Source organism: Amphiura filiformis, chromosome 12 (genome assembly GCF_039555335.1).
Source record: "Amphiura filiformis chromosome 12, Afil_fr2py, whole genome shotgun sequence".
Lineage (NCBI taxonomy): Eukaryota > Metazoa > Echinodermata > Ophiuroidea > Amphilepidida > Amphiuridae > Amphiura > Amphiura filiformis.
Genome location: NC_092639.1, coordinates 12,946,933 through 12,971,941, shown reverse-complemented (window position 1 = coordinate 12,971,941; position 25,009 = coordinate 12,946,933). Strand labels below are relative to the sequence as shown.

At 36.3% G+C, this 25,009-nt stretch overlaps 1 protein-coding gene across 1 annotated transcript; it reads left to right on the top strand.

The window, feature by feature from the left end:
• The first annotated feature begins 4,523 nt into the window (after positions 1 to 4,523).
• Positions 4,524 to 20,351, top strand: LOC140165811 (guanine nucleotide exchange factor for Rab-3A-like). The gene is given in 11 exon segments (XM_072189134.1): positions 4,524 to 4,721; positions 5,416 to 5,611; positions 6,718 to 6,778; positions 6,781 to 6,812; positions 8,302 to 8,379; positions 9,905 to 10,084; positions 11,141 to 11,281; positions 13,503 to 13,717; positions 15,428 to 15,527; positions 16,128 to 16,194; positions 17,124 to 20,351. Coding segments are annotated over 11 exon segments (1,182 nt in total). The 5' UTR covers positions 4,524 to 4,680; the 3' UTR covers positions 17,195 to 20,351.
• The last annotated feature ends 4,658 nt before the right edge of the window (positions 20,352 to 25,009 follow it).

Below are 25,009 nucleotides of genomic sequence, written 5' to 3'. Positions count from 1 at the left end.
AGGGTATGATAGAGGTATTACTGGCAACTCTGCCAAATTACAGCTCAGTAGGCCACGTTTTTCACCTGATCTTACTGATTTGAATATTTTGTGCCATTCTTGAGCAGTGCTAAACTCAGCCACTGGCAATTAAGCGCACTGTGGCGATGGACCAATTTTGACTCGCACTTACAGAAAAACAAAATAAGTTATGTTGCTGTAATTTGCAAGATAGTTACAAAATATAATTGGCAGTAACTTCCCTAAATTTTACAGAAAAATATTGAAAAATAAAAGAATGAGATCAATTTAGAAATGTATGTGCAAGCAGTGCACAGTTGAGCTCCCTGCATGTCTATGGGAGTGTTCTAATCAAGTTGATGGTTCATTGGTCATCCCTACTTTTAGAATTGGGAATTGCTTTGCTCACTTCCCTGCTTTGCTGAAGCATTCTGAAATAAAGAATTTTGACCCATCAACAGCCTCATCCCCCATTTTCTCCAGCAAAACTGAGAATTTGGTATCAGAAGAAAGCTCATATTTTTCTCATTACCCCATCAGTCAAATTTAATGCATAAGGTATGTTTTCATTTTGATCTGAATCTGAAGGATATATTCTCAACGCGTCTCATTCAAAGTCAACCAAGAAGATATGGTGTGCGCAGTGTGCACTACGCAAGAATGGTGTGAATAAAAACATGGTGAATTGTGGTAACCACATCGGAAGTGTATGTACTATCCTTATCCTATGGGGCATTGTTATAGATGTTTTTGCCTTTCATCAAAACCACTTGATACAACTCGATCAACATTTGGAATGTAACTGTAAGCATTTTATATTCTTCCATGCTGTAAGATAGAAAATAGAACATGAAAAATCGGACCACACCTCTTTTAGTCCCCATTAGTCTATCCACTTTCATTAATATGTGTGAATTGGGTTGTTGTGTTATGACCCGATGTTTTGACCTCGACGTCAGAAGTCTACTTAAATGATGTCCCACAACTTGTGGCGATTTCAAACTCAACTTTAAATTGCGATTTTGCAGTGTAAAAGAGTAGGCCTATGTGATGATTAGAAGTCAAGTTCATAATGTTTATAATTGAAACATGAGCAAGTGATGACGTAAAGTCAAATTCCCTCTCTGTTTTGAAGTCAGGCTGCTTGGTGTACATGTATGTGGAGTAAACACTCCGTCAACAAATAATTGATGCTAATTCTTACTCGCAATCTGGATTATAGCAGCTGAAGTATACTTCTCTCTGCGTAAATAGGGTCTAATAATTATGACGTAAATGCTGTGAATGTTTATTATTTTTGTATGTGTTTGAATTCAGGGAACTTAAGCCAGACACTATTTAGGTGTTTTACAATCCAAACATACCCATTGTCGTCAATCCATTTGTTTATCTGCTTGTTTGTTTAATTCAATAAAGATAGCTCCTAAAGATGTCATAGGTATAGTAGGCCTATGTATAACTCAACATGACAGTATGAATGTCTTGTGATATGTCATGTGATTTGAAAGAGCACAGTGGTTGTTATTTTAATAAAGATCTTGTATCCCTTTTCAATGACATCATGAACATCTTGTGATACATACAGTTGTAGAATTCTAGATGACATCAATTCATGCCTGTATACAATGTATGTTTGAATTCAGAGAACCATTACACCTTTGGTATCTCCGGTTTCTCCAGCTTATGGCCTCAAGTTCAGTGATCAGAGGTCTTTTAGAGTGATGTAATATCATTATGACGGGTGTGGTTTATGTATGAGTTGCCAGTTGCGAGATATGAGTTTCAAGTTGCGAGTTTAGAGTGATGTACTTTGATAGGAGCAAATCAGACTATCAGCTTTGGGAAATTTTAGGCCTACATGTACATGCAAGTAAAGTCTTCCTTAAAGATATCTGTGAAATAGAAATATCATATTAATTTCTCTTTGCATTTTAAAACCATGGTTGCAAATTAACTGGTTGTGTTGTTCTTGAGATGTTCCGAGTTTAAATAGCTGGTTTTAATGTGAAATATCTCGGGAATATAACTCCAAATTTGGTAGACAGGATTTACTTTCACTGTGTTATGTATGCTATTTCTTTATTTCAAGCACCACATTTCCCAAGAATGAGGTTCCCAAATTGTACTTTTGCTTAGACCTGAGATTCAACATGCAAGAAAATCCTTCTATAGCAGATTCAACCCATCGTGGGACGTTTTTCCAACAAATCCAGGCTGCCGATCAATCATCTGTGCCTCGTCTTTTAGCGTGATATGCATGATCGCCTGGTAGCCTGAATTTGTTTGAAAAACATCCCAGATGGGTTGAATATGCTATAGTACTATTTTACTAGTAGTCTTTTATTTAAATCTCCAAGACCTGTACATGTCCCTACATGTACAGAACTACATGTAGAAGCACCCCCTTCGAATGGCAGAAGAGGCGCATAACCAGTGTTTTTATTATTTTCCTGTTAAGAGAAGAAAAAGAAAAGCCTAAGCATGCTAAGAATATTTGTAAGTACATGTACATGTAGTTATTCCCTGCCTCTACTAAGACATTTATTTCTTAAAACAAAAGACATTATTTGAAATTTTCTGTGACATAGCAAATCAGTGTGAGCTGCACACAAATATGTTTTCACTACATCATGAATGATTGTTGCAAACTTTTCAGTTGAATCCAGAGAAAAGCTCAGGAGGTCTTGGATGTCTTCTGGTGAAAATACTAAATTTCATTATTTTTCAGCCAGATAGCATTATACAACATCTCTAAATTGAATTCAGGGAAAAGAGCAGCAGGTATTGGATATCTTAGCATGAAAGCTAGGGCATTGACGCAATGAGCCCATTTCGACTGCTCAGTGCCAGAAGTGGGTAAGTGCAATAGCTGCCATGTGTAGATGAGTACAATACATGTACTAGTACTTTGTGTAAATCGCCAAAATGTTCACAGGGCAGCTAATTGCACTTACCCACTTCTGGCACTTCATATCATGCACCTGTCATATAATGTGAAATGTGATATAACATTGGTAGATAATTGAGCTGAATGTGTTTTGACAATATTGGGAAAAAACAGTCTGTCTTGAGTTGTGTTCACATTGTCGGACGTACGCCCGACGGAACTTGTTCGGCGCAAGTTGCTAGGAGTAGCGGGAGGCGCTGCCAGGAGTAGTGGCAGTGTGAACGATGGTCAGCGTAAGTTCCGCCAGGCGTACGTCCAACGATTTACTCCTGACAAAAGTCAGGAGTAGCAAGCTGGGCGTAACCTCCGCCAGGCGTAAGTTGCAATGTGAATGCTGCTACTCCTGGCACCCGGTGTAGGTTTGACCTTTTGTTGGTCGGAACTAAGACATTACATATTGCGTGGTTGAAAAAGGTCCCAGAAACACCGGAAGTGGTAGCCGATGTTTACACCGACCAGAAGTGAATGCTTGGTGGAACTGGTCGGCGTAGAGCTAGGAGTAGGCTAGGTGTGGACACGCGGTATGAGTAGCGAAAATATTTGTGGAATTTTTATCAATGTTAGCGTAACTTTACACCGGGTGTAACTCAAAATGTAAACACGACTAAAATTGGAAAAAAACAGTCTGTCTTAGCCAATATTTGAGTAGACAGGTAATTGGATTTAGGCCGTACGTTCAATAACTCTGGGACAATAACTATCTGTACGGGGCAAAAGAGGGGGAAGCAATTTGTGACAGGTCGAAAAGGGGCAAGATATTTTTGGCAAGTCAAAAGGGCGGGCAAAAGATTTTTGCACACATTTATGGGGTACAATGTAGGAAAAAATATTCTAAACTGACTTTAGGAGAACAGTACAGAAACATTCAATTTCATGCTCGCTATGCTTGCATTCATTATATATCTAGACCATTTAGGGTTTCAGCAGTGTCGTGTGGGGGTGGGGGCTTTGGGTGCTGAAGCCCCCCGCACTTTGTTAAAAATCATTTAAAATCAGATGTTTTTTGGTGATTTTAGCCATTAATCCCCCGCATAACTGTGAAAGCCCCCACAGGAAAAGATCCTGGACATGCACGTTGGTGGTTTGCAAATTGGGTTCCCAAAAAAGATACCAATGTTCATAGGGTATAAGCAATTTTTTTACAGCCAAGGGGAAGGGGAAAGTATTTTGTGGCAGGCCATTTTGAAATCTACCTGAAATTGATCAGATCAAGAGTTTAATGTGATATTAGAAAGTTGCCTGATTCCATGACTGATTCCACAAAGTGCAGATGATATTTTTTGTGTAAAAATTAATGTAGTATGTAATTAAATTTTAGATATGAAATAAACAAATCAAATTTCCTTTGAAGATGATATACATTGACATTTTGTACATTTGTATATATATATACCGGTACCCCTTATAAGGCAAGACACTCCTTTTTACCAGGAAATAGGAAGGAAAGTTCATGCCCGTGGCGTCAAGTTCACCTTATAACTTCCTTAATGAGGCAGTCTACGTCATACTGTAGTATGATGAACCTATGATATCTTACATTATAAACAAATGCAGTATGATAGCAGGCTCACAATATAATGTGACTGGTTTAGTCAATGTGTATGAGTGCTGGTATAGTAGTATTGGCTGTGTCTGCAAAGCAAGCCCGGGAAAGCAAGTTGTGATTTTTTTCAGCGAGACTTTTGAAATAGCGGAGTGAATCTTGTAACTTGGATTTTTACTTGTCAGTTGTCATGGGTAGTATGAAAATGGAACATTGTGTGTTTGAAGTGAGGTAGGTTTGAATTTGTCATCCAGTGAAGGCGCCAGGAATTTGTTTGGGGGTGGGGCAAAGTGTTGTGGGTTGTAGTAAATAAGACTGTTGCTGTAGCCTGTTAGAACCTCAATATTGACAGTTTATACTTGGTGTTACAGATTTTAATTATTTTTTTTTGGGGGGGGCAGTGGTCTCATCAGAATTTTTTTATGGGGGTCAAAGTGAATTTTTTTTTTGGGGGGCAAAATTTGTTTATGGTGCCAAACAAGGACATGCACACACCTGATTCCTAAATGATCAAATGAGGGCACAACTACTCCTGCAATGGGGACTATCCTCTATTTTTATTGCTGTAGTGATAGTGATAGCATAATGCATTTGACGCTTATGTACCCATAGACGGCTATATGAAAGGTCCATGTTTCGCTGCAGTTTGATAAAGTGTGTACAAGATTAATTTGTAGCCATTAGCCAATATCCACATTTGACAGGAACATGTGGGCCTACATGTAGGGTTGAATCTGTGTTTATATGGAATGGTGGATTTATGTGGGTAGTGTGTCCGCCTACATTGTAGCACCTGTACCAGTGTATATGGGGAGGGTGTGGGGGTGTGTGTGTGAGAGAGAGAGACTGATTGTTTCATGTTAAATTATACTTCCAAAGTTGATTTCATTTCATCATTATACTACTACTTCTGCATTTATTACAGTGATCAAGACCAAGAAGTTGAAGATACTGACAAATTTCCAGAGAATGATGACATAACTCTGCCAGAAGATGAAGAGTTCCGCAAGAGGATGGAGTCAATGGACAGTCAGGGACGTAAATCCAGGACGGCATCTATCACAGAAATCAGAGCTCATGCTTTTGATAAACTGCAGGAAGAGTTGATGAAAGCACAAAAGGTGAGATATGGTGCAAAATATGGTTATTTGATTGAATTTGAATATGGTGACTGATCAACTTATTTTTAATTTCTGCTTTTTCAGATGGTCACATTTGGCTTTCTCTTGCTTAAAAAAGAGACTTGGCTAATGTCCATGTGCTTTGGACATTGCTCAATGTCCATGTATCCCCAACAAATGCTAAACTTTTGTTAAAACTTTATAAATGTGTTTGATATAAAAAAAATTTGTATCAATCAATTGGTAAAAACATTGAGACATTTAAATGTTGGGCTATGTAAGGGAACAACCCAAAAGTTTAATGACATACTATAAACGAAAGTCCCATTTGTGAGATAGCTTACCCCCTCCCTCACTGAAAATGCAAGTGTAAAATGTTGAAAATTCAGATTTTTGACCACTTCCCCCCTTAACAAATGGACTTCCGTTTTATAAGACATCATCAAACTTTCGGTTTGTTCCCTAATATTCATGAATATGTTTTTAAAATGTTTTATATGAATAAGTACTACCACATCATTTTCAAAATGATAATCTGGCAAACATTTTTACAAAACATTTTGTAAAGTGTTTGAAAATAAATTTATGTCAGAATGTTTGCAGCAGGTTTTCATAAGATGCTAGAGTTTTTGAATGCCATAAAAACATTTATACCCTATATGTAACCTGACATTTAAATGTTTTCTTTCAAAATGTTTTGTGTTAGCTGGACTGTTTACCCAAGGAAGGAAGCCAGTATTCAAGAGCTCATGACATGTGCCTTGGATATAAAAGTTTTGGGTTTGATAATGATTCCCATGCCTGAACATTTGTCAAAGTTTTTGATCGTAGGTTTGCACCAGCAGATCTATTCATCCATTATGCTACCTGTTGAAATCCACACCCCTGCTACAGAACACATGACCTTAATATCCCACACAGGGAGTGTAAATTTCAAATGGGGTTACCTCGATGGGGATTCCATTTCAAATCTACACCCCCTGTGTAGGAGATTAAGGTAGTGTCTTGCATAGGGTGTAATGTGGAATTCACCTGGAATATTTGGTTTGTTGATTCATTGATTGATTTGATTGATTATAGTTGATTTACTTTTTGTTATTGAACAGACATTACAACTGAGGGATGAACAGGTGTCTGAGTTATCAAGAGTGAGAGACGAGATGGATCGGGGATAGAGGAACTCACAGCCAATCTCTTTGTGGTAAGGGCTCATATTGAAATACCCTACCACGTTTTCACACAGAAAGAAGGCAGGATTCCCCTCGCTAGGCGCACGCCTTAGGAAAGCTCGGTCAGGAAAGCGCGCTCCTAATTTAAGTCAGTGAAGTGGCTAATTGCAGTGTTATAATCACACAGGATTTTAACAAAAGAAGGCTAGCACAGGAAAGTTGCAGGATGGCGCACACCTTCCTGTGTAAGGGAATTTCAAAAAGAGCCCTAAGACATCCTATAGCACTATAGTCGTGTTCACATTTTGAGTTACACCAGGCGTAAACTTACACTAACATTGATACAAATTCCACAGATATTTTCACTACTCCTACCGTGTATCCACACCTAGCCTACTCCTAGCACTATGCCGACCAGTTCCACCAAGCATTCACTTCTGGTTGGCGTAAACATCGGCTACCACTTCCAGTGTTTCTGTGACCTTTCTCAACCATGCGATATGTATAATGTCTTAGTTCCAACCAACAAAAGGTCATACTTACACCGGGTGCCAGGAGTAGCAGAGTTCACATTGCAAGTTACGCCTGGCGGAGGTTACACCCAGCTCGCTACTCCTGACATTTGTTAGGAGTAAATCGTCGGACATCGGACTATTGTTAACACTGCCACTACTCCTGGCAGCGCCTACTGCTACTAGTAACTTGTGCCGACCAAGTTCCACCGGTGGTACATCCGACAATGTGAACACAACTATGTTCAATATGAAAGGTTGATGCATAATTGCCGTCTGGTTTTCTGCTTTGAATACAGAGTTACACAAATGTGTTTGGACAGTTGTAAATGTGTGTGTCTAATTTGAGTTCATCAGGGTTTGGAATTTGGTTTGAATGTAATACTCACATAGATTCTCGTTAATGAATTTGTGCGACTGTGAATCAAGCAGCAGCTTACATGTTTTTGTAAGAACCAATGAAAACATCCAACAATATACTAGATAAGCACTCGATGCAATGGGGACTATATCCCTGCTAGCCACTGTTGAGCTATTTAATATAAGAGAACTTAATTCAATACTAAACATTGTAGAAAGTAAGCAAGTTGCATCTTGTTGCTAAAGCAGTTTTGAGGCTCCTATGCAGCTATTAAATTGTAGTGTCTCATCTCAAGTTGATAGTAACGCCATGTTGGATTTTGAAGTGGCAGAGACTCGAATCACTGCGTTTACGCGGTTTTGTCGCCAGCATACCTGTAGACAAATCGCCCTTCTACGTGTGTTTATATGCCCCACGGGATTAGGTTACCGTGCGCGATTTGAATCTGCCACTTTGAAATCCACAGTATTTTTAATATGCTTCTGATATACATTAAGTGGTGTTCAAATTATTGATAGATGGGACTTGACTTGTTACATGAAATAGCTATTTGGCAGTGATGATCATGGGAGGCCTTTTGGTAAGATATCTGAAGGTGAATAAAAGTCAAACATTTTTATTTTCTTATTGTCTGTTTACCTTTTACAGGAGGCACATGCAATGGTACGTGAAGCTAATTTAGCCAGAGCAGCTGCAGAAAAGAAATTAAATGAAGCCACTGGAAAGGTTGGTACAAATCCTTGGCCTGCAAGGATTGTTTTGTTAGGCCAAGTAAAATTTAAAAAAATGTTTCTAGTGCAGGTTTCCGAAATAAGGGAGGAAGCTTGGGCTTTTAGTTTTTATTTTCATCCCAGAAGCGATGCAAGTACCCACTATTTACAGCTGTTTTAACATAATACAATTATGCCTGGAAAATGGCCGGGGGAAATGGAGGAGGCCTTTTTTAGTTTGTTGTTACGACAGGTAGGCCCCTCTAATGTTCTGAAAACATTCCAAAAGTGTTCCTTGCATCATAATTATATAGAAAGCATCTCAACTTCCTAGACACATACAAAGAATTAAACAAAAATTGAAGAGGCCTCAAAAAAGGAAGCAGGAGGTAACAAGAAACATGTTTTGTTTATTTTTTTTACATTATATACAGATGGGTGTGTCCTTAGCTTCAAAGGACACACTTTTTTTAAGGTTAAAACTTTTTCAAAGGTTAAACTTTTCAAGTGGATGAATACATTATATTCTAGGTCATGTGTTTTACTAAAAGGAATTAAGTGACATTACCTTATGGTTAGAATTAATTCATGACTGATTCTGAAAAGTCCAATTGTTTAGAGGTAATTCTAGTGTATACAATTCAAAAGTTGAAGAGAAATGGTGGATATGACAAAACTGATTCTGAAAGAAAAAGTCCAATTATTTAGAGGTATTCTTGTGTGTACAATTCAAAAGTTGAAGAAAAATGGTGGCTATGACAAAAGTGAATTATATATGAGTAAAACAATGTACAGGAAGTAGAATAAGCTTACCTGTTCAGTCGTTATGGATGATTTGGATAATATAATTATAGACGTGTGATTGAAGCTAAAGTTGTAAATGTGTGCAAGATTTCTTTGTTTTTCCTTTAACAATGAGTTTTGCCTGGTTCAGTGGGTTGACTGGTTTAAGAATGTAGGTAATAAATAAATAAATTTGTAAAAAATGAAGAATAGATGAAAATAAAGCATAAATTAATAAAAAATAATGAATGTATAAATTAATTAATTTATTAATTACTTAAATAATGAATAATAACTACAACTATAGAATAAATTTACAACTTCCTAGATGTATTACTGTTCTTGTTGAATCACAACAACATCATCTTTGAGCAAATCAGTTGTTGAAGCAAACAGGGGAGGTTGATCTGGTTTAGACAGGCCAGTAACTAGGGGAGGGGCAAGGGTGCAGACCTTCCCCAATCTTCAAAGGCCAAAAAAGTCCCTTTTTGACCCAAAAGCCAGTAAAAAATAGAGGTTTTATGTCTTTTTTGGCTAAAAAGGTCCACATTTTGAAAAAAGGATTTTTTTTTCTCAAAATCTGCCCCCCCCCCCCCCCCAAGTCCACTTTTTCAAAATCAGCCCCCTCCCCCACAATAAATCCTGATTACCAGCCTGGGTTTAGATTAGATATGTATGAACTGCATTTAGTTAAAAGTACTTGCCAATAAATAAATACCACCTATAATACCACTTCAACTTTCATAATATTCTTGCAGATTGACATGCTTCAAGCGGAAGTTCAAGCTTTAAAATTACTAGTAATCACATCAACTCCTAGTTCTCCTCATCCTGTGTCTCCTAAGGCTGATGATGGCAAGAAGAAACCAATCTTTAAGAGAAGTAAGAAGAAGGATAATAGACCAGTCAGCATGTACAGTCACCAAAGAAACCACAGTGTAAGTGTCTTAAAAAACTGGTTGAGTTACCATGTACTAAGGCCTAAAAAAAATTGTTTGATTGGCGTAATATAAAAAAGAATTAGGGTAGGTCAGTTGGCAATTTTTTTTTATTATTAATTTTTTTTTTTACACACATTTTAAGCTGTAAATTGCGTATGATAAAGGCCTTCGAAATTTTTTGTTTCTTTTTTTTTAATATAATTTTTTTTTTTTTTTTAATAATTTTTTTTGCTAAAAAAAATAAGAAAAAAAATCTAGGGTTGGGCCTATTTTTAGGGTCGGTCGGGTTACGCCAATCAAACAATTTTTTTAGGCCTAAAAAAATTGCGGAGATATCTGTAGCAGCTGCTAGAATTTTTTAGATTTTTGAGCCTTTTTTTACCATTTGTTACAATTTTAGACCATTTTCATAAAATTGTTCCTCCTCCCAAAAGTCACATTAGGCTCAGGCAATTAATTGTTAGACACAATTGATATGAATTTTTTTTTTTTTTAATCAATTATTTTTGATGTATTGAACATCACGTTACTGTAATGGGTTGAGCATCCTTTATTGCATAGAATCCCATTATTACACATTGATGTGCATTTTAAGTGTAGAAAGAAGTTTGTAACAGTTGTTTCACTTGTTATTCTGGTTGTAGTTTCAGCTAATAATCTCCTATCAGTTGAAAACATATGAATTTATTTGCTTAGAAAAACAATAGATTATTTTGGATAAAATCAAAATGTCGAAAATTTGATAATGGTGTTTTTAAATAATCGAGTACCCAATTTAAAATCATAATCGATTATTTTTTATTAATAAAAATATCGCCCAAGCTTGAGTCACATTGTTCCTCCTCCCCCAGCCCCTCTTGAAAAAAGCCTGGTTAGTCACTGAATGGAATTACTATGAAAAACGATTAAAAGATATCCTGGCACAGTTTGTAAAATGATGCATGCAGCAGTTTTGATTAAAATCTAAATTTGAAAGTGTAAGCTGACATCCATACCTTCACATGTATCCTATTACATTTAAATCATGATTGCATTTGTTGCATCGTATTTCAGGGCTCCTTCGTTTTGGATACAACACACACAGCCACAGGAGCAGCACTCGCTAGTACAACAGCCATCGCCATAACAACGGGTGACTCGCATGGAAATCAGTTAACAATACCACCTCATAATAGTCCTGTATTAAAGAGAGAGGTTAGTGAAGGTTTCTTGATGTTTTAATTTTGGGGCCAGATCGATTAACTTTGGACCGTCTAGAAATTTCACATATGAATTTTTAGGACTGTGAGAAAGGACATTTATGCATCAAATTTTGAATCAAACCTATGAATATGATGGTCAAGTTGAAGTGAATATTAATGGTAGTTAAAGTGAGGAAGAGGCTTAAAGGTTTCAGTGTTAAGTCAGCCTTCTTGTTAGCCCATGATTGTAACACTAGAACTTGAATTTGATGTTCTTTAATTTCAAAATTTACGAATATTTTACAATCATTTTCGAGAAACTTGTCCACACATAGGTCAAGTTCATCTTGCTTGATTAATTTGGTCAAATACCCCTTATTAAGTTTTGTTAATATTTTACAAATATTGACTGCTCTGGTTAAAATGATAGGCCCTTCATGATCTCAAAACCATGCTATAACCTGAGATGCTTGCTGATAGTCATAGTGTGGTTTTGAGTTAATCTTAACCGTACCCCGATAAAGTCGGCATACCGTAAAACCTTGTCTACAAGCATATATATGCCTCTAAACAGTTTTTTTTTAATGCAAGAGACGAGAGGCAGAAACTCTCCACAAAAACATTATTTGGAGTTTGAACAACTATATTACTGATATAGGCGACTGTACAAACACGTATTATTGTAAGACCAATCTATTGTAATGTGTTTGTGGAGGGTATTTGCCTTTCGTCTCAATCATCAAAAAAATACCTCGTTTAGAGGCATATATGCTTGTAGACGGAATTCTACGGTATGTTTTACATACTGTACCAGTTGTAGACAAAGATTCCCATTAAACATTCTTGTTATCTGGCAGTACTAAGCATGCTTGGATTTAGGGATGTATGCAGATCAACCCTTGTGCGACCGTAGGCAGCGGGCATCGAGCGAGTTTACTATGCCCGTCACCCAGGGCAACGAACAACGGTCAAAACTATGCCTGTACTTTTAGCCAATCAGATTAAAGGATAATTATGTATATAACATAATAATATGTGTTTTTAAAAAACAATCTTTGAATAGTCTTCAAAATTTGCTGGATATTGCACTGTCATGTGGCATAAATTTACATAGCAAATAGCACTTCTACAGACTCTTTTGCAGGTTTAGGAAGTAACAGCAAATATTTCAATTTATGCAGAGTGCATTAAGGGGTGGGGTATGAACGTTTGGACAGTATTTATTGTGGGATATTAGAGCACATCAGACATATCGAATTGCATGCTGAATACGAAGAATGTCCTTCTGATATCAAATAATTTTTTGATTTTTTGAAATTCGCAATGTAATACACATTTTTTGGCAAATGATTAAAAATTGATATTTTTGATATTTAACAGTACTCGAAGTAAATTTTATAAATCTAATGATATATTCTTAAAGTGTATGTAGGTGGGATGAAAAGCCGACGATCAATTGAAAATTTTGACCTTTCGTATTGAAGATATGGATTTTTTTTCCCAAAACACCAGAAAAAATTAGGTCTTTTGGGGAAAAAAATCCATATCTTCAATATGAAAGGTCAAAATTTTCAATTGATCGTCATTTTCCTCCCACTTTAAGAATATATCATTAGATTTATAAAATTTACTTCGAGGACTGTTATATATCAAAATGTGAAAAATATCAAATTTTAATAATTTGTCATAAAATTTGTATTATATCGTGAATTTCAAAAATGAAAATTATTTGATATCAGAAAGACATTCTTCAGTATTCAGAATGCAATTTGATATGTCTGATGTGCTCTCATGTCCCACAAAAAATACTGTTGAAACGCTCAAAACGCTCATTCCAAATCCCTTAAGATATTTTTTTCCATTAAATCACCTTTAGTAACCTAAAGAAGAAAACATACAAACTGTAAGAACAACTTAGGTCCATAGTTCCATACCAATCTCAAGCAAGAGAAAACTCAATTACAAACAGCAAATACAAAAAACAATGAGGAAATGCATCAATGGGGAAATTTGACTAATTAACGTATAGGAACATTCAAGTCTTTTGAATTGCATTATTAATTTTCTGGTATGTGTTTCAGGCCAATTTATGGTCGTCTGTTTTGTGCAAGAGAGTTCAGGAAGCTTTAAAATATTTCACTTTATTGATCTTGAATTGACTGGCACTGTAAACTGATTCCAAGTTAGAGTAAACATAAAGTGATATTGTACTTTTCATATTTTTGTGCACACAGGTCGACCCATTATTACTGAGAGACTTTGAGAAGTGGAGGTCATCACCGACGTTATCACGTGATGATGCATTCATGACCAGAATCTTCAGCGAGGATGTTCAGCCATGTTTGAATTTCACCGATCAAGGGTTGTCAAAGTCCGTCCTGGAGAGTGTAGAAAGCAATACATTGTGTATGGAATCCTGGCATCATGATGAGAAGGGCACAGGAGCAAGGTAGGCTGGGATCTTACTTTGACGGAGTTTGCGTGATGCCTTCTTACCTGAAAGTTCTCACTTTTATGAAATGGAGCTTGTCCCCTTCCCTTCAAGGTTTGTTCTCATAAATTGTGAGAAAGAAATCCAAAACCAGTCCATTTACTCAATATTTTAAGTTAAAACCACTTCACAATCATGACAACCAGAAGCTATTTCTTATAATGCAAAATTCCAGAATAATATGCTCGTTAATTAAAAAGTGCCAGGGTTTTCTTTAATGGTATACTTGATCAATACCAAATAACTAGAACTCCTAATATTTGGAAAATTAAGTGGAACAAGCATTATATTATCATGCAAGATGACAAATACAGTAAGCCAAATAATTAAGGTACCAGCTACGTTCACCCCCTGTATATCCTAAACAAAGGCAGATATGTCATAATTGGAACCAACAGCCAATATCTGCATCTTTTAGCTCAAATTTAAGACCTCATTCATTGAAATTGTTCAAGAAATAAAGACACGACAATCAAAAAACCCAAGGAAGATTCAAATTGAAAAGTTGCAGTTTGCCACATTGCATGCCCTACTGATTTGTACTCAAACTAGCGCCCAGGCCTGATTATTCCCCGATTTAAATCGGTTTTCCAATTTTTTTACATTTCCGGAAGTGGAAGAGCAAGAAAATTTTTGTTAGTGGGGAAATTAAGAAAGTGTTAATTATAAACTTTTTAGGGGTTGCATGCATTAAAAATGAAAAACAATTTTAGAAAAAAACCCATACAATTATATGCCTCAGAAACCCAATTTTTACCCTCTGATATGGCTAAAACCCAGGAGCTTCGGGCCCTGGGGCTTAGGGGGGCTTCGCCCCCTCGACCCCCACCGGGCGTTGCCCCTGGACCCCACCAGGGCCATTTAGCAGGCCCCTGGACCCCCGCCGTGAGGGGCGATACTACGGTCGCTCCGCTACCTCCGTTCGCCAACTTAAACCAAAACAGATTTTTTTTTAGGACCACAATCAGGCCTGCTAGCGCCGTGCTTTCATTGATTAGCACGAAAAACTAGCTTCTTGCTTTCATTGATTAGAACACAAAAGTGCAACTTTTTATTTCATATCTTCATTAGGTTTTGGATCACCGTGTCTTTAATTCTCAACCAATTTCAACAAATAAGGTCGTAAATCAGAGCTAAAGAGAACAGGCATCGGCTGCTTGTTTTAATTTTGACACGTTTGTCTTTATTTAGGATATACAGGGGTTGGCACAACTGCTACCTTAGTTCTTTTGCTTACTGTAGAATGATGATATGTAGTGTATGAAATGTTGGAAGTTCTGGGTTCACTAAAAAGGAATAAAAAAGACTGAAACCTGTTCAAAGATTGTCTTATATTTGCATAGTTTGCAAAGAGAGTAATGTACATGTATATATGCAGGTGACATTTTATCAAGTAGCATTCCAAAATCAGGGAATGTCTTTTGGAATTTGCAGGAGAGCATTTATTTAATACTCTTCTGGAGCCTTCAAGGAGAGATGTTTAGAACATTTACAATAGAATGTAAGGAGAGAATGGTCAGTTAAGGAGAGCTAAAAATCACTCTCCTATATCAGATTTAAGGAGAGCAATATAGAGCGATTGCTCTCACTCTCCTCAAAAGGCAGTCCCTGCAAAATATTTCATAAAGAAAGTTATCTAATGTTGATTGATGTTATTTTTGTTAACAGGAGATGTGCTTTGACAGATCAACAGAGACCATGTTTATATCGGATAAAGTTAGACGAGTCCAGTGACTGGTGTTATATATGTCCTGCAGCCAGAAATAGGGTAAGTAGAATATTGATAATACTCAGGGCTGTCAAGTCTCACTCATTTAGCTTGAGACTCACACATTCCTGCACTTTCTCACGCTCTCACCCCAAGGTGTAAAATCTCACGCCAAGGTATTAAATCTCATGACAACACTCTTTCTTCAACCAAAAAGCCATCAATACCCCAAAATGGCTACAAATGCACCCTGAGTCTATAAACTAAATGGCTGAAAATGCACCCCCCATTGAACCCTGGCGGTGCCTAGTATACGCTCTCGTGGAAAAATTGAGTTAGCTTGAAATTCCCCTTGACAAGGAACTCGCTGCTAATTTGTCTCGTTGCAATCCGTACGAAACTCAGGGAGCTGATCCTGGTTGCAAAGGTTATTTGTGGAATGTCTAGGGTGTGCGCTCTTGAAGCAGCAAAGTCCCTGATGTGTTGTTGAATGGTTTATAGAATGATGTGGGGCCATAGTGGTCAGCGACAGCCTGTAAAGTGTGCTGAGGCTTGTGGATCAACGTCTAGGCGTTGTGCCTGTGCGTAGCGCACTATAAATCACTGCGCCTTTTTTTTCTCTTTTTTTTAATAGTTTTGTTCTTGCTTGTGTATTTGCAGATTGCAGCTGTATGTGACTTCTACACCTACTTACGATATATCCAGCAAGGTCTTGTCAAAAGTGATTGTAAGTTTATTTCCAATTTCATGCACTATATTAAATTAAGTTAGAAACAGCTCTTGGAAACTGCTTATCTACAAAAATAGCCTATGCAGTTTAATTCACATGTGGTTAATGGCCTGAGCTTTCGATCCTAGCATGATCTTTATCAAAGGCAGAGTGACAAGACAACACACATACATATATTTATAACAAACATAGACAGTGGGGCAGGAAATGAGATGAGACAGATATTATGAAATGGTCAATGGATGAAAAAATTAAATCGTTAAAATTTGTCACCTCAGGAACTGCCATTTCAAGAATACGGAGTAAACAAACAATAAAATACATAAGAAAATAGACATCACAAAACTTTAGAACAGACTGTTAGTGTTTTCAGTATAGACGAATCCAACGAGCCAAGTCATGGTCAGGATTTGGTCTGCCATTACTGGGTCCCCGCAATACCAAACTAGTGTTGTGACTGCCCAATTGGGTGGATTAAAGCCGCTTATAAATCGATATTAAATTCTTTTGTGTTGTAAACTGTCATCATTCTTTTGTCTACGTGTAACATGGGTGATAGAATGCAGTTTAAAATACCAATCAAGGCCGCATCATTTCACATTTTAGGTGAGATTGAGCCGACGGGGACCCAGCTATGGCTGCCATTGAGGTGTAGGAATGCATGAAATTGGATTCGTCTATATGATAGCCTAATGTTTATGCCTCCTTTTGCCTCCATAGACCAGATCATGTCACATATTTACTTCCAATTATCGTCCAGTTGTCTTTATCTCTTCCAATTCTGCAAAAGGAGTTGTTGAACTGATCATTCAAAGATTCCTTAAAAAACATTATTCCGCAGAAATTTGGTCAAATTCGTATTGTAAGTTTTTAATCAATTTTGCACTTACCAAACTCATCATTTTTTCTCTTTCAAATGTTTGCAGTGCAAGAAGTCTACTGGGAAATGACAAGATTAAGAAAAGAGATGTCCTTGGTCAAGCTTGGTCTCCAGTAACAACAGAGATGAGGAACTCAACATCATCTTGTTGTCATGACAACTCATCATCAAGCAACAACCTCAAAAGAAGGCTGATATCAAGTTATACCCACCAATACAAACTTAGTGTGTGTTTTATCAGTATATTTTTTTTGCAAACGTTGGAACAAGGAGGTACCTGTTACCATTAAGAGAGGTGCTATTTTGAAACATTTTGATATCCCTAAATTTGGGAATTAAAAATCTTGTACTAGATGTAGAAGAGTATTGTGAGTGGTGTTCTTTTATTACAGAATATTTGCTGAATGAAGTCAGAAGCATGATTCCCATTAGCAGAATCAAATACAGGATTCCCACTGTCCTTGAAAGTCCTTGAATTTGAAAACATCTTTTCAAGGTCCTTGAAAGTCCTTGAAAATTGGAATTTTACGTAAAGTATAATTTTGACAAGGAGAGGAGCTGTCACTTTCATTAATACACAGCTTTTTGTGTTGTGGTAAGTCCTTGAAAATCATGCTTTTGGACCTTGAAAGTCCTTGAAAAGTCCTTGAATTTTAAAGGCTTCAAGGTGTGGGAACCCTGAATGAACCATATTGTATTGAGATCAATTAATATGTATTCATAAGAGCCATTTTAGAGGCTCTGCCGATTGTGATTTTCAAAACAGTACCAAGTAGGCATGATGGTTTCTGAAAAATCTTTGAGTCAGAAATATTTTGATTGAGCAAGTTTTGTTCTGCGAATGGAATATGATTGGTCTTCTGACTGACAGCGTGGAGTCATTTTAGAGGCTCTGCCGATTGTGATTTTCAAAACAGTACCAAGTAGGCATGATGGTTTCTGAAAAATCTTTGAGTCAGAAATATTTTGATTGAGCAAGTTTTGTTCTGCGAATGGAGTATGATTGGTCTTCTGACTGACAGCGTGGAGTCATTTGAGTATGGTTATGCATAGCAATGGGCTTACCTATTCCAGGCCAGATGAAATCGATACATCCCTATGGACATAACATGCTCAATCTGAGGCTATTGACAGACGTGTTAATACTACGCTTTATTCTGCATAGTACGCGTATTGTTATAGAGGGCCATGCTACGGGCTATATGCATTGTAATGTACAAGAAGTAGCCTGGGTTTGGAACAGTAACCTCAAATCATGCACTGCCTATCTATGGAAGATATGACCTTAAAGCATCCACACAGGGAGTGTGAATTTCAAATGGGGGTACCTGAATGTGTAACTCCATTTGAAATGTGCACTCCCTGTGTAGGAGATTTAAAATCACGTCTTCCATAGGGGGTGTATGGATTTCAACTGAATTAGCCCAATAGAATATAGCAACATCATTGGTAATGTTTGCTTGGGTTGATGTATGAGGTAACTAATAGGTGTCTAACTGTAAACATGGTTTGACAAGCTAATCAGCAGTATTTTTAAAGTCTTACCGTATTGTTTGTAATAAACGGTCCCCCTGATATTTTTCATGGGCGTCGCCATTAGTATAGCCGTAAATCCCTCTTTTCTACAGGAGCACCATCGGGAAATTTAACCTGATTTTTAAGTGTTTTTCACTGACAATTGACCTTCAATAAACACCCCCTTTTGGAAAAATGCAACGCCCCGGGGAGTTTATTACAAACAATACGGTATCTGCAACCTCAATCCTGCATGGCTTGTGTTACACACTTAGTGATATTACACTATGTACATCAAACTCAGCAAGCTATAGAAGGTGTGTGTATATCTTGCTTGACAAGATATAAATTAAAGGCTGTTTTATAAGATACAATTTTTTTGTATTAATATGCATGCATTTGACAGTATACTTTCATATTGTGACAATGTTTTCTCTGTATGGTGTAGAAAATGACTGATTTTTGCAGTTTACCAAGTGAGCATAGAAGTGTGATGGGTTTGAAATACCTGACAAATGGAAAACACATCGAATTGCAGTTTGAATTTATTGCTGTTTGTCATTTGTCCCATCCTCTTCTGATTTGAGTACATTTCAAGTGCTTCTTAGAGCACAAAAATGTTAAGTTCTTTTGTAAATCAATACACTTAACATGTGTGTGTTCCAAGGACTTTCCTTATGGGCAAAATCAGTCAAATTCTAATGAACTTGGCATATATCATCAAGGTTTTGTCAACTGTTGGTTAATTTGCACAATAAGATTTGTGTTGTCGGTGCATATTCATAGATCTTACATATTAAGATTTATGTAGTGAAATTCACCCAAAGGGCTGACATTGCTTTTTCATTACTGATTGTATATTCGGGTAATGTCAGCCTGGAGGGAAGGAAATCAGCTGTAGAAGTGGAAATTTTCATTTTAAGGTTATTTTCGGCTTTTTCACGTTCTGAATAGCTGAGCTTAGAATTGGGAACTAAAAACAGGTGAAACAGTTCACAATTGGCAAAGCGCAAAAAAATTGATCACATCGAAAATTTTCATTTTTACAGAGATGATAGTACTCCAATTTCCATTTTTAAAGTGTTCATATTTTATGCTTATTTGACCTTTGACCTGATTCAACAGTTTGATAAAATTTGATGTTTGTAACATAATGTTGTAACATTACAACTTACGATTTATAGCAACTTACTCCTATTCAAAGTAATAATGTTTGTACACCTTTTACAAATTTTAACTTGTGCTTGCAAGAGGTAGCTTATTTCTCAGTAACCTTGTTATTATCGTCACCTTTTGGTCAATATGACAATTGCTATCTAAATGGGCTATTAGTATACGTGTGCCATGAAAGCGATATATTTTTTATATATACATGTACATTCCTACAGCAAAAAAAATTGCAGTTTTTTATGATTTTGTAGGTGATAACAACTCATTCTTTGTAACAGTCTTTGGCATGTTGTTCGAGTTTTATCAAGTTTTAATTATATTCAACCTGATGTTATCTTTCAGAATTTTTTAATTGTGAAACTTTTTGTTAGTATTTTGCAGTACATATTTTTTATGCTAGTATACTTCCAATATGCAACGCTGTCGACATAATGACTTCCAGTAGATATTGAGGCAACGATTTAGAATGCAGAGATAGATTAAATTTTTTATTCAAAAAGGTTAAGGGATCTAAAATGAGCGTTTATTGCGTTTCGACAGTATTTTTTGTAGGACATGAGAGCACCTCAGACCTATCGAATTGCATTCTGAATACTGAAGCATGTCTTTCTGATATCAAATAATTTTCATTTTTGAAAATCACAATATAATACAAATTTTATGACAAATTATAAAAATTTGTTATTGTTCAAATTTTTGATATATAACAGTCCTCGAAGTAAATTATATAAATCTAATGATATATTCTTAAAGTGTATGTAACAGGGAGGAAAAGCCGACGGTCAATTGAAAATTTTGACCTTTCATATTGAAGATATGGATTTTTTTCCCAAAAAGACCTATTTTTTTTTTTGGTGTTTTGGGAAAAAATCCATATCTTCAATACTGAAAGGTGAAAATTTTCAATTGATCGTCGGCTTTTCATCCCACCTACATACACTTGAAGTATAAATCATCAGATTTATAAAGTTTACTTCAAGTACTGTTAAATATCAAAAATATCAATTTTTAATGATTTGCCATCAAATGTGTATTAAATTGCGAATTTCAAAAAAATCAAAATTATTTGATATCAGAATGACATTTTTCGTATTCAGAATGCAATTCGATATGTCTGATATGCTCTGATGTCCCAAAATAAATACTGTCCAAACGTTCATACCCCAGCCCTTAACATTGTATTGTGTCAGTGGAGGGTTTTTTGTCATCTTTTACTGAAGTAGATAAAGTTTGTTCGGCTTATATAAGGCGGAAAAAATGAGACTCGTAACACCGTGTATTGATATAGAATGGAATGTATGCAGTTGGGCTTTTACGATAGTTGTGCGTTGCATAATGCGTGGCTGGCTCACATTTATGTGAATATACGCAGACGTGAGTTGGGACTTGGCACACACAGTAACAAAAGCTGAATAATTTCCGCCTTATATAAACCGAACAAATTTTAGTAGACGAGTAGACGATTATTGTCATCATTATCTTTATGCATGAGTACCTTGTAAATCACCCATTCCCAAAATCACAATATTCTGTATAAAGATTACATAATATTTCATGTTCATGAATTCATTATTCATAATTAGTTAATTAGTTTCATTGTTATGCCAAGTATGAGTATTGTTTTGTCAATACTCTAAAGTTGCCAGTGTTGAATTCAAAAGAAATCTTGCCAAAAAGGTTTTTATAATTGTTATATCAGTGTAATCAAACTTGTCCTAATTTTTGGAGGAAAAAATATTTAAGGTGTGAAAAGCACCAAAATGTTCAATTTTGGATGCATTTTTAAAACTTAATGAAAAAAAAAATTTTTGGAAAGAAAATGTGTACAAAATAATTCTCACGATCTACCTAACCTATTTTTTCAGCTCATTATGCCAATATAAAAAGAACTAGAGCGGTTACCGCACCATAGCTGAACCATGGGGCTTTGGCAGTATATTGTGGTGCATGTATATATCACCCCTTTATGACCCCTTAATGACCTTAAATAAATTTTAAAATATTTTAAACATGTTTAGAATGTCATAAGGATCATTGCATTTAAATTTCAGCTCAATTGGAGCATTTTCGGAAACTTGACCTTTGACGCCTTTATGACCCCTTAATGACCTTAAATGAATATTAAATTATTTTAAACATGTTTAGAATGTCATAAAGGATCATTGCATTTAAATTTCAGCTCAATTGGAGCATTTTTGAAAACTTGACCTTTGACCCCTTTATGACCCCTTAATGACATTAAATGAATATGAAAATATTTTAAACATGTTTAGAATGTCATAAGGATCATTGCATATAAATTTCAGTTGAATTGGAGCATTTTTGGTTAAAATGACCTTTTTTGACCCCTGTGACCCCTTGGATGACCTCTGATGTTCGGAAATATTCTTATCATTTTCTTTGCTTCTTTCTCTTTCATTTTACACCACTTGGGGGTTCATACCTTCGTGGCATTTAAAGATATGTCCATTTTAGACCAAATGGTTGGTAAGTAAGTAAGTAAGTAAGCAAGTAAGTAAGTAACATAGACTAATATAGGCTGATACCATTTCATGGTTCAGCAAAAATAGGCCTCAGTATATATGTTTTTCTTTTTGGTGAACTGTGGAAAGATAGAAATGGGCTAGTCCAGTTTTAATCCACACACCCCCTTTGGAACACCCCCTTAATCTCCTACACAGGGGCTGTGAATTTCAAATGGAATCACCCATTCAGGTAACCCCATTTGAAATTCTCTCCCCTTGTGTAGGAGATTGAGGCCATATCTTCCATAGGGGGTGTAAAGATTTCAACTGCCATTTTGGAGCAGATGACCCTAAATGGGTGATTCCATTTGAAATTCACACTCCCTGTGTGAAAGATTAAGGTCATGTCTTCCATAGGTGGTGTATGGATTTCTGGAATAGCATATTGGCATATGTTTTGTGCAAACAGAGCTGTGGCTTTACATTCCAATGAATTACATAAGAGAGATGACTCAGAGAAAACCACACATTATATCTGTCTCAAGTGTTTACAATATTTTCAAAATAAACTATTTCCGATACATATACAATTTGTTTGCTTTTCTGGAATGCTCTTGAAGCATGCAAACAAATGCATTATTAAAATGGGAGTTAAACATCATCTTTTTCTTTGGAATTGTTTTGAAAAGAACACAATTTTCAGTTGAAATTAACATTTCAAATGAACTTGTTCAAAGATGCATCGATAGTGGTTTCAAATTCCTTATAGAAGTCACAAAAAGTTCATTGTATGAATTACAGATGGAAATAGCACATTAACCAACTCTATTTTGAAACTCACCCAAGATTCAGATTCTTTCTCAGAGGGTGTATGAAATTCAAATGGAGCTGCCTGATGTGTTTATTCCATTTGAAATTCATACTACCCCTGTGGAAAATGTTTCCAAAATCCACAGGGGTAGTGTGAATTCTACATGGAATAGCCCATTATTGCTTTTATCTCTCCAAATTGGTAATAACTAAACTGCAACAAAACTGTCAGTGATGCCCTTTTGCAGTGGGGGAGAGGGAGACAGAAAATACCAGAAATTATTATAAACTGGATCAAACCAGATCAAATTATCTACCTCAGATTCATAATACATCCATACAGGGTTCAAACAAGAACAACGAAACTCGTACAAACCGAAAGATTTTACAAGCCAGGAGTCTATTTTCTGATACAACAGTAATTGAGCTTTTTAGAAGGATTTTGTATGTTTAATAGAAGGATTTTTTACGGATGACCTGATATTATATGTGTAAATATGTAGTAATACAAATTTTTATCATTGTCTAGTGCATGCACACAGTGCATATAATATGTATGTTTGTAACTTTGTACTCTATTCTTTGTGAATTGAAGCTACTAGAACAGTAGAACAATTTGATTCAATATCCAAAATGATTCTTGTATAACTACACATCCCACGTGCAGTTAATATTTTACCAATATTGGTGTGATTATTTACTAATGAATCATGATGTATCGGATTTTGAAGCAGTTTTTGATTGTTTGCAATCCACTCATACTTGATTTATAGAGGGCATGTCATAATTTACGGTTTTGTGTATGATTCAGAGGTACCCTAGTTTCCTCAAAGTCCTGACTCCCTCGGTCTAATGTCTTTGGCTGTATACAACTGGTTTGTATTGAGTGATATGTAACTGTCAAATATCTACTTTTACATTACATAGTGTATCATAAACTAAGAGATTTTTTATACCAAATGAGAATTTAAAACCAGTCAATACATATCTTGTATCCAAATATTTTAGAAAAACAAAACCATTCCTGATCATTGGCAATGATCAGGAATGGTTTTGTTTTTCTAAAATATTTGGTCAAGTGATGATTTTCCTCTAGAAACACCACCTCTGTCCGTCCATAGACTGCTGTCCTCATTCGTCAACCTTCTGGATTGACGACTGAGAAAACTATGTGGAAAAAAAGTGATGGATTTTGCAACAGGATTCCTGTGGCAAAGAACATGCGCAGTTGTGTCCAAATTGACCTTTTGACCGAGTTTGCTGTTTTTAGAACTTCAGACCGTGATCTTGTTACAAAAACGCGGTACAGCGACGCTGTAGACGGGCGCAGCTAGTCGTTCACCGTCATGCTATAGCGCATAACCAAAGTCGCATTTGATATTTTTAGAAGTCCGTCACGATATGGACTGTAAGTTAATCAGTAGTCACTGCGAAGCATAACACAGTACATGCGCGGTGTAGACGGCTGATTGGAATTAGTCTACTCTGTCCAAAGGACAACAAAACCATTCCTGAACATCGGCAATGTAATGATGCAGTTCAAGTGATGATTTTCCTCTATAATTTGGTTCACCTCAAGTTTAGTAGTGACGTATGTGCATATTTCGCTCGCCACAGTATCGAATCGCGCGCGATAAGTTAAACACACTGAGTATACACGCACGCATACATGGGCATTTTGTCGGCATGCTTGCGGCGCAGACCCGAAAAAGCATTGACGTCACTACCGAACTTGAGGTGAACCAAAGTATAGAAACCATCTCAAAGGACAGAATGGACAATTGCTGCTGATGACAAATTGTTTCTTTCTGAATGCGAGTATTGGGCTATTCCATTTAAAGTCCACACTACTCCTGTAGAAGATTTTGGAAATATGTTCCACAGAGGGAGTATGGATTTCAATTGGAATTGGTACATTAGGCAGCTCCATTTGATTTTATTACACCCTCTGAGAAAGATTCAACCTGAGTCT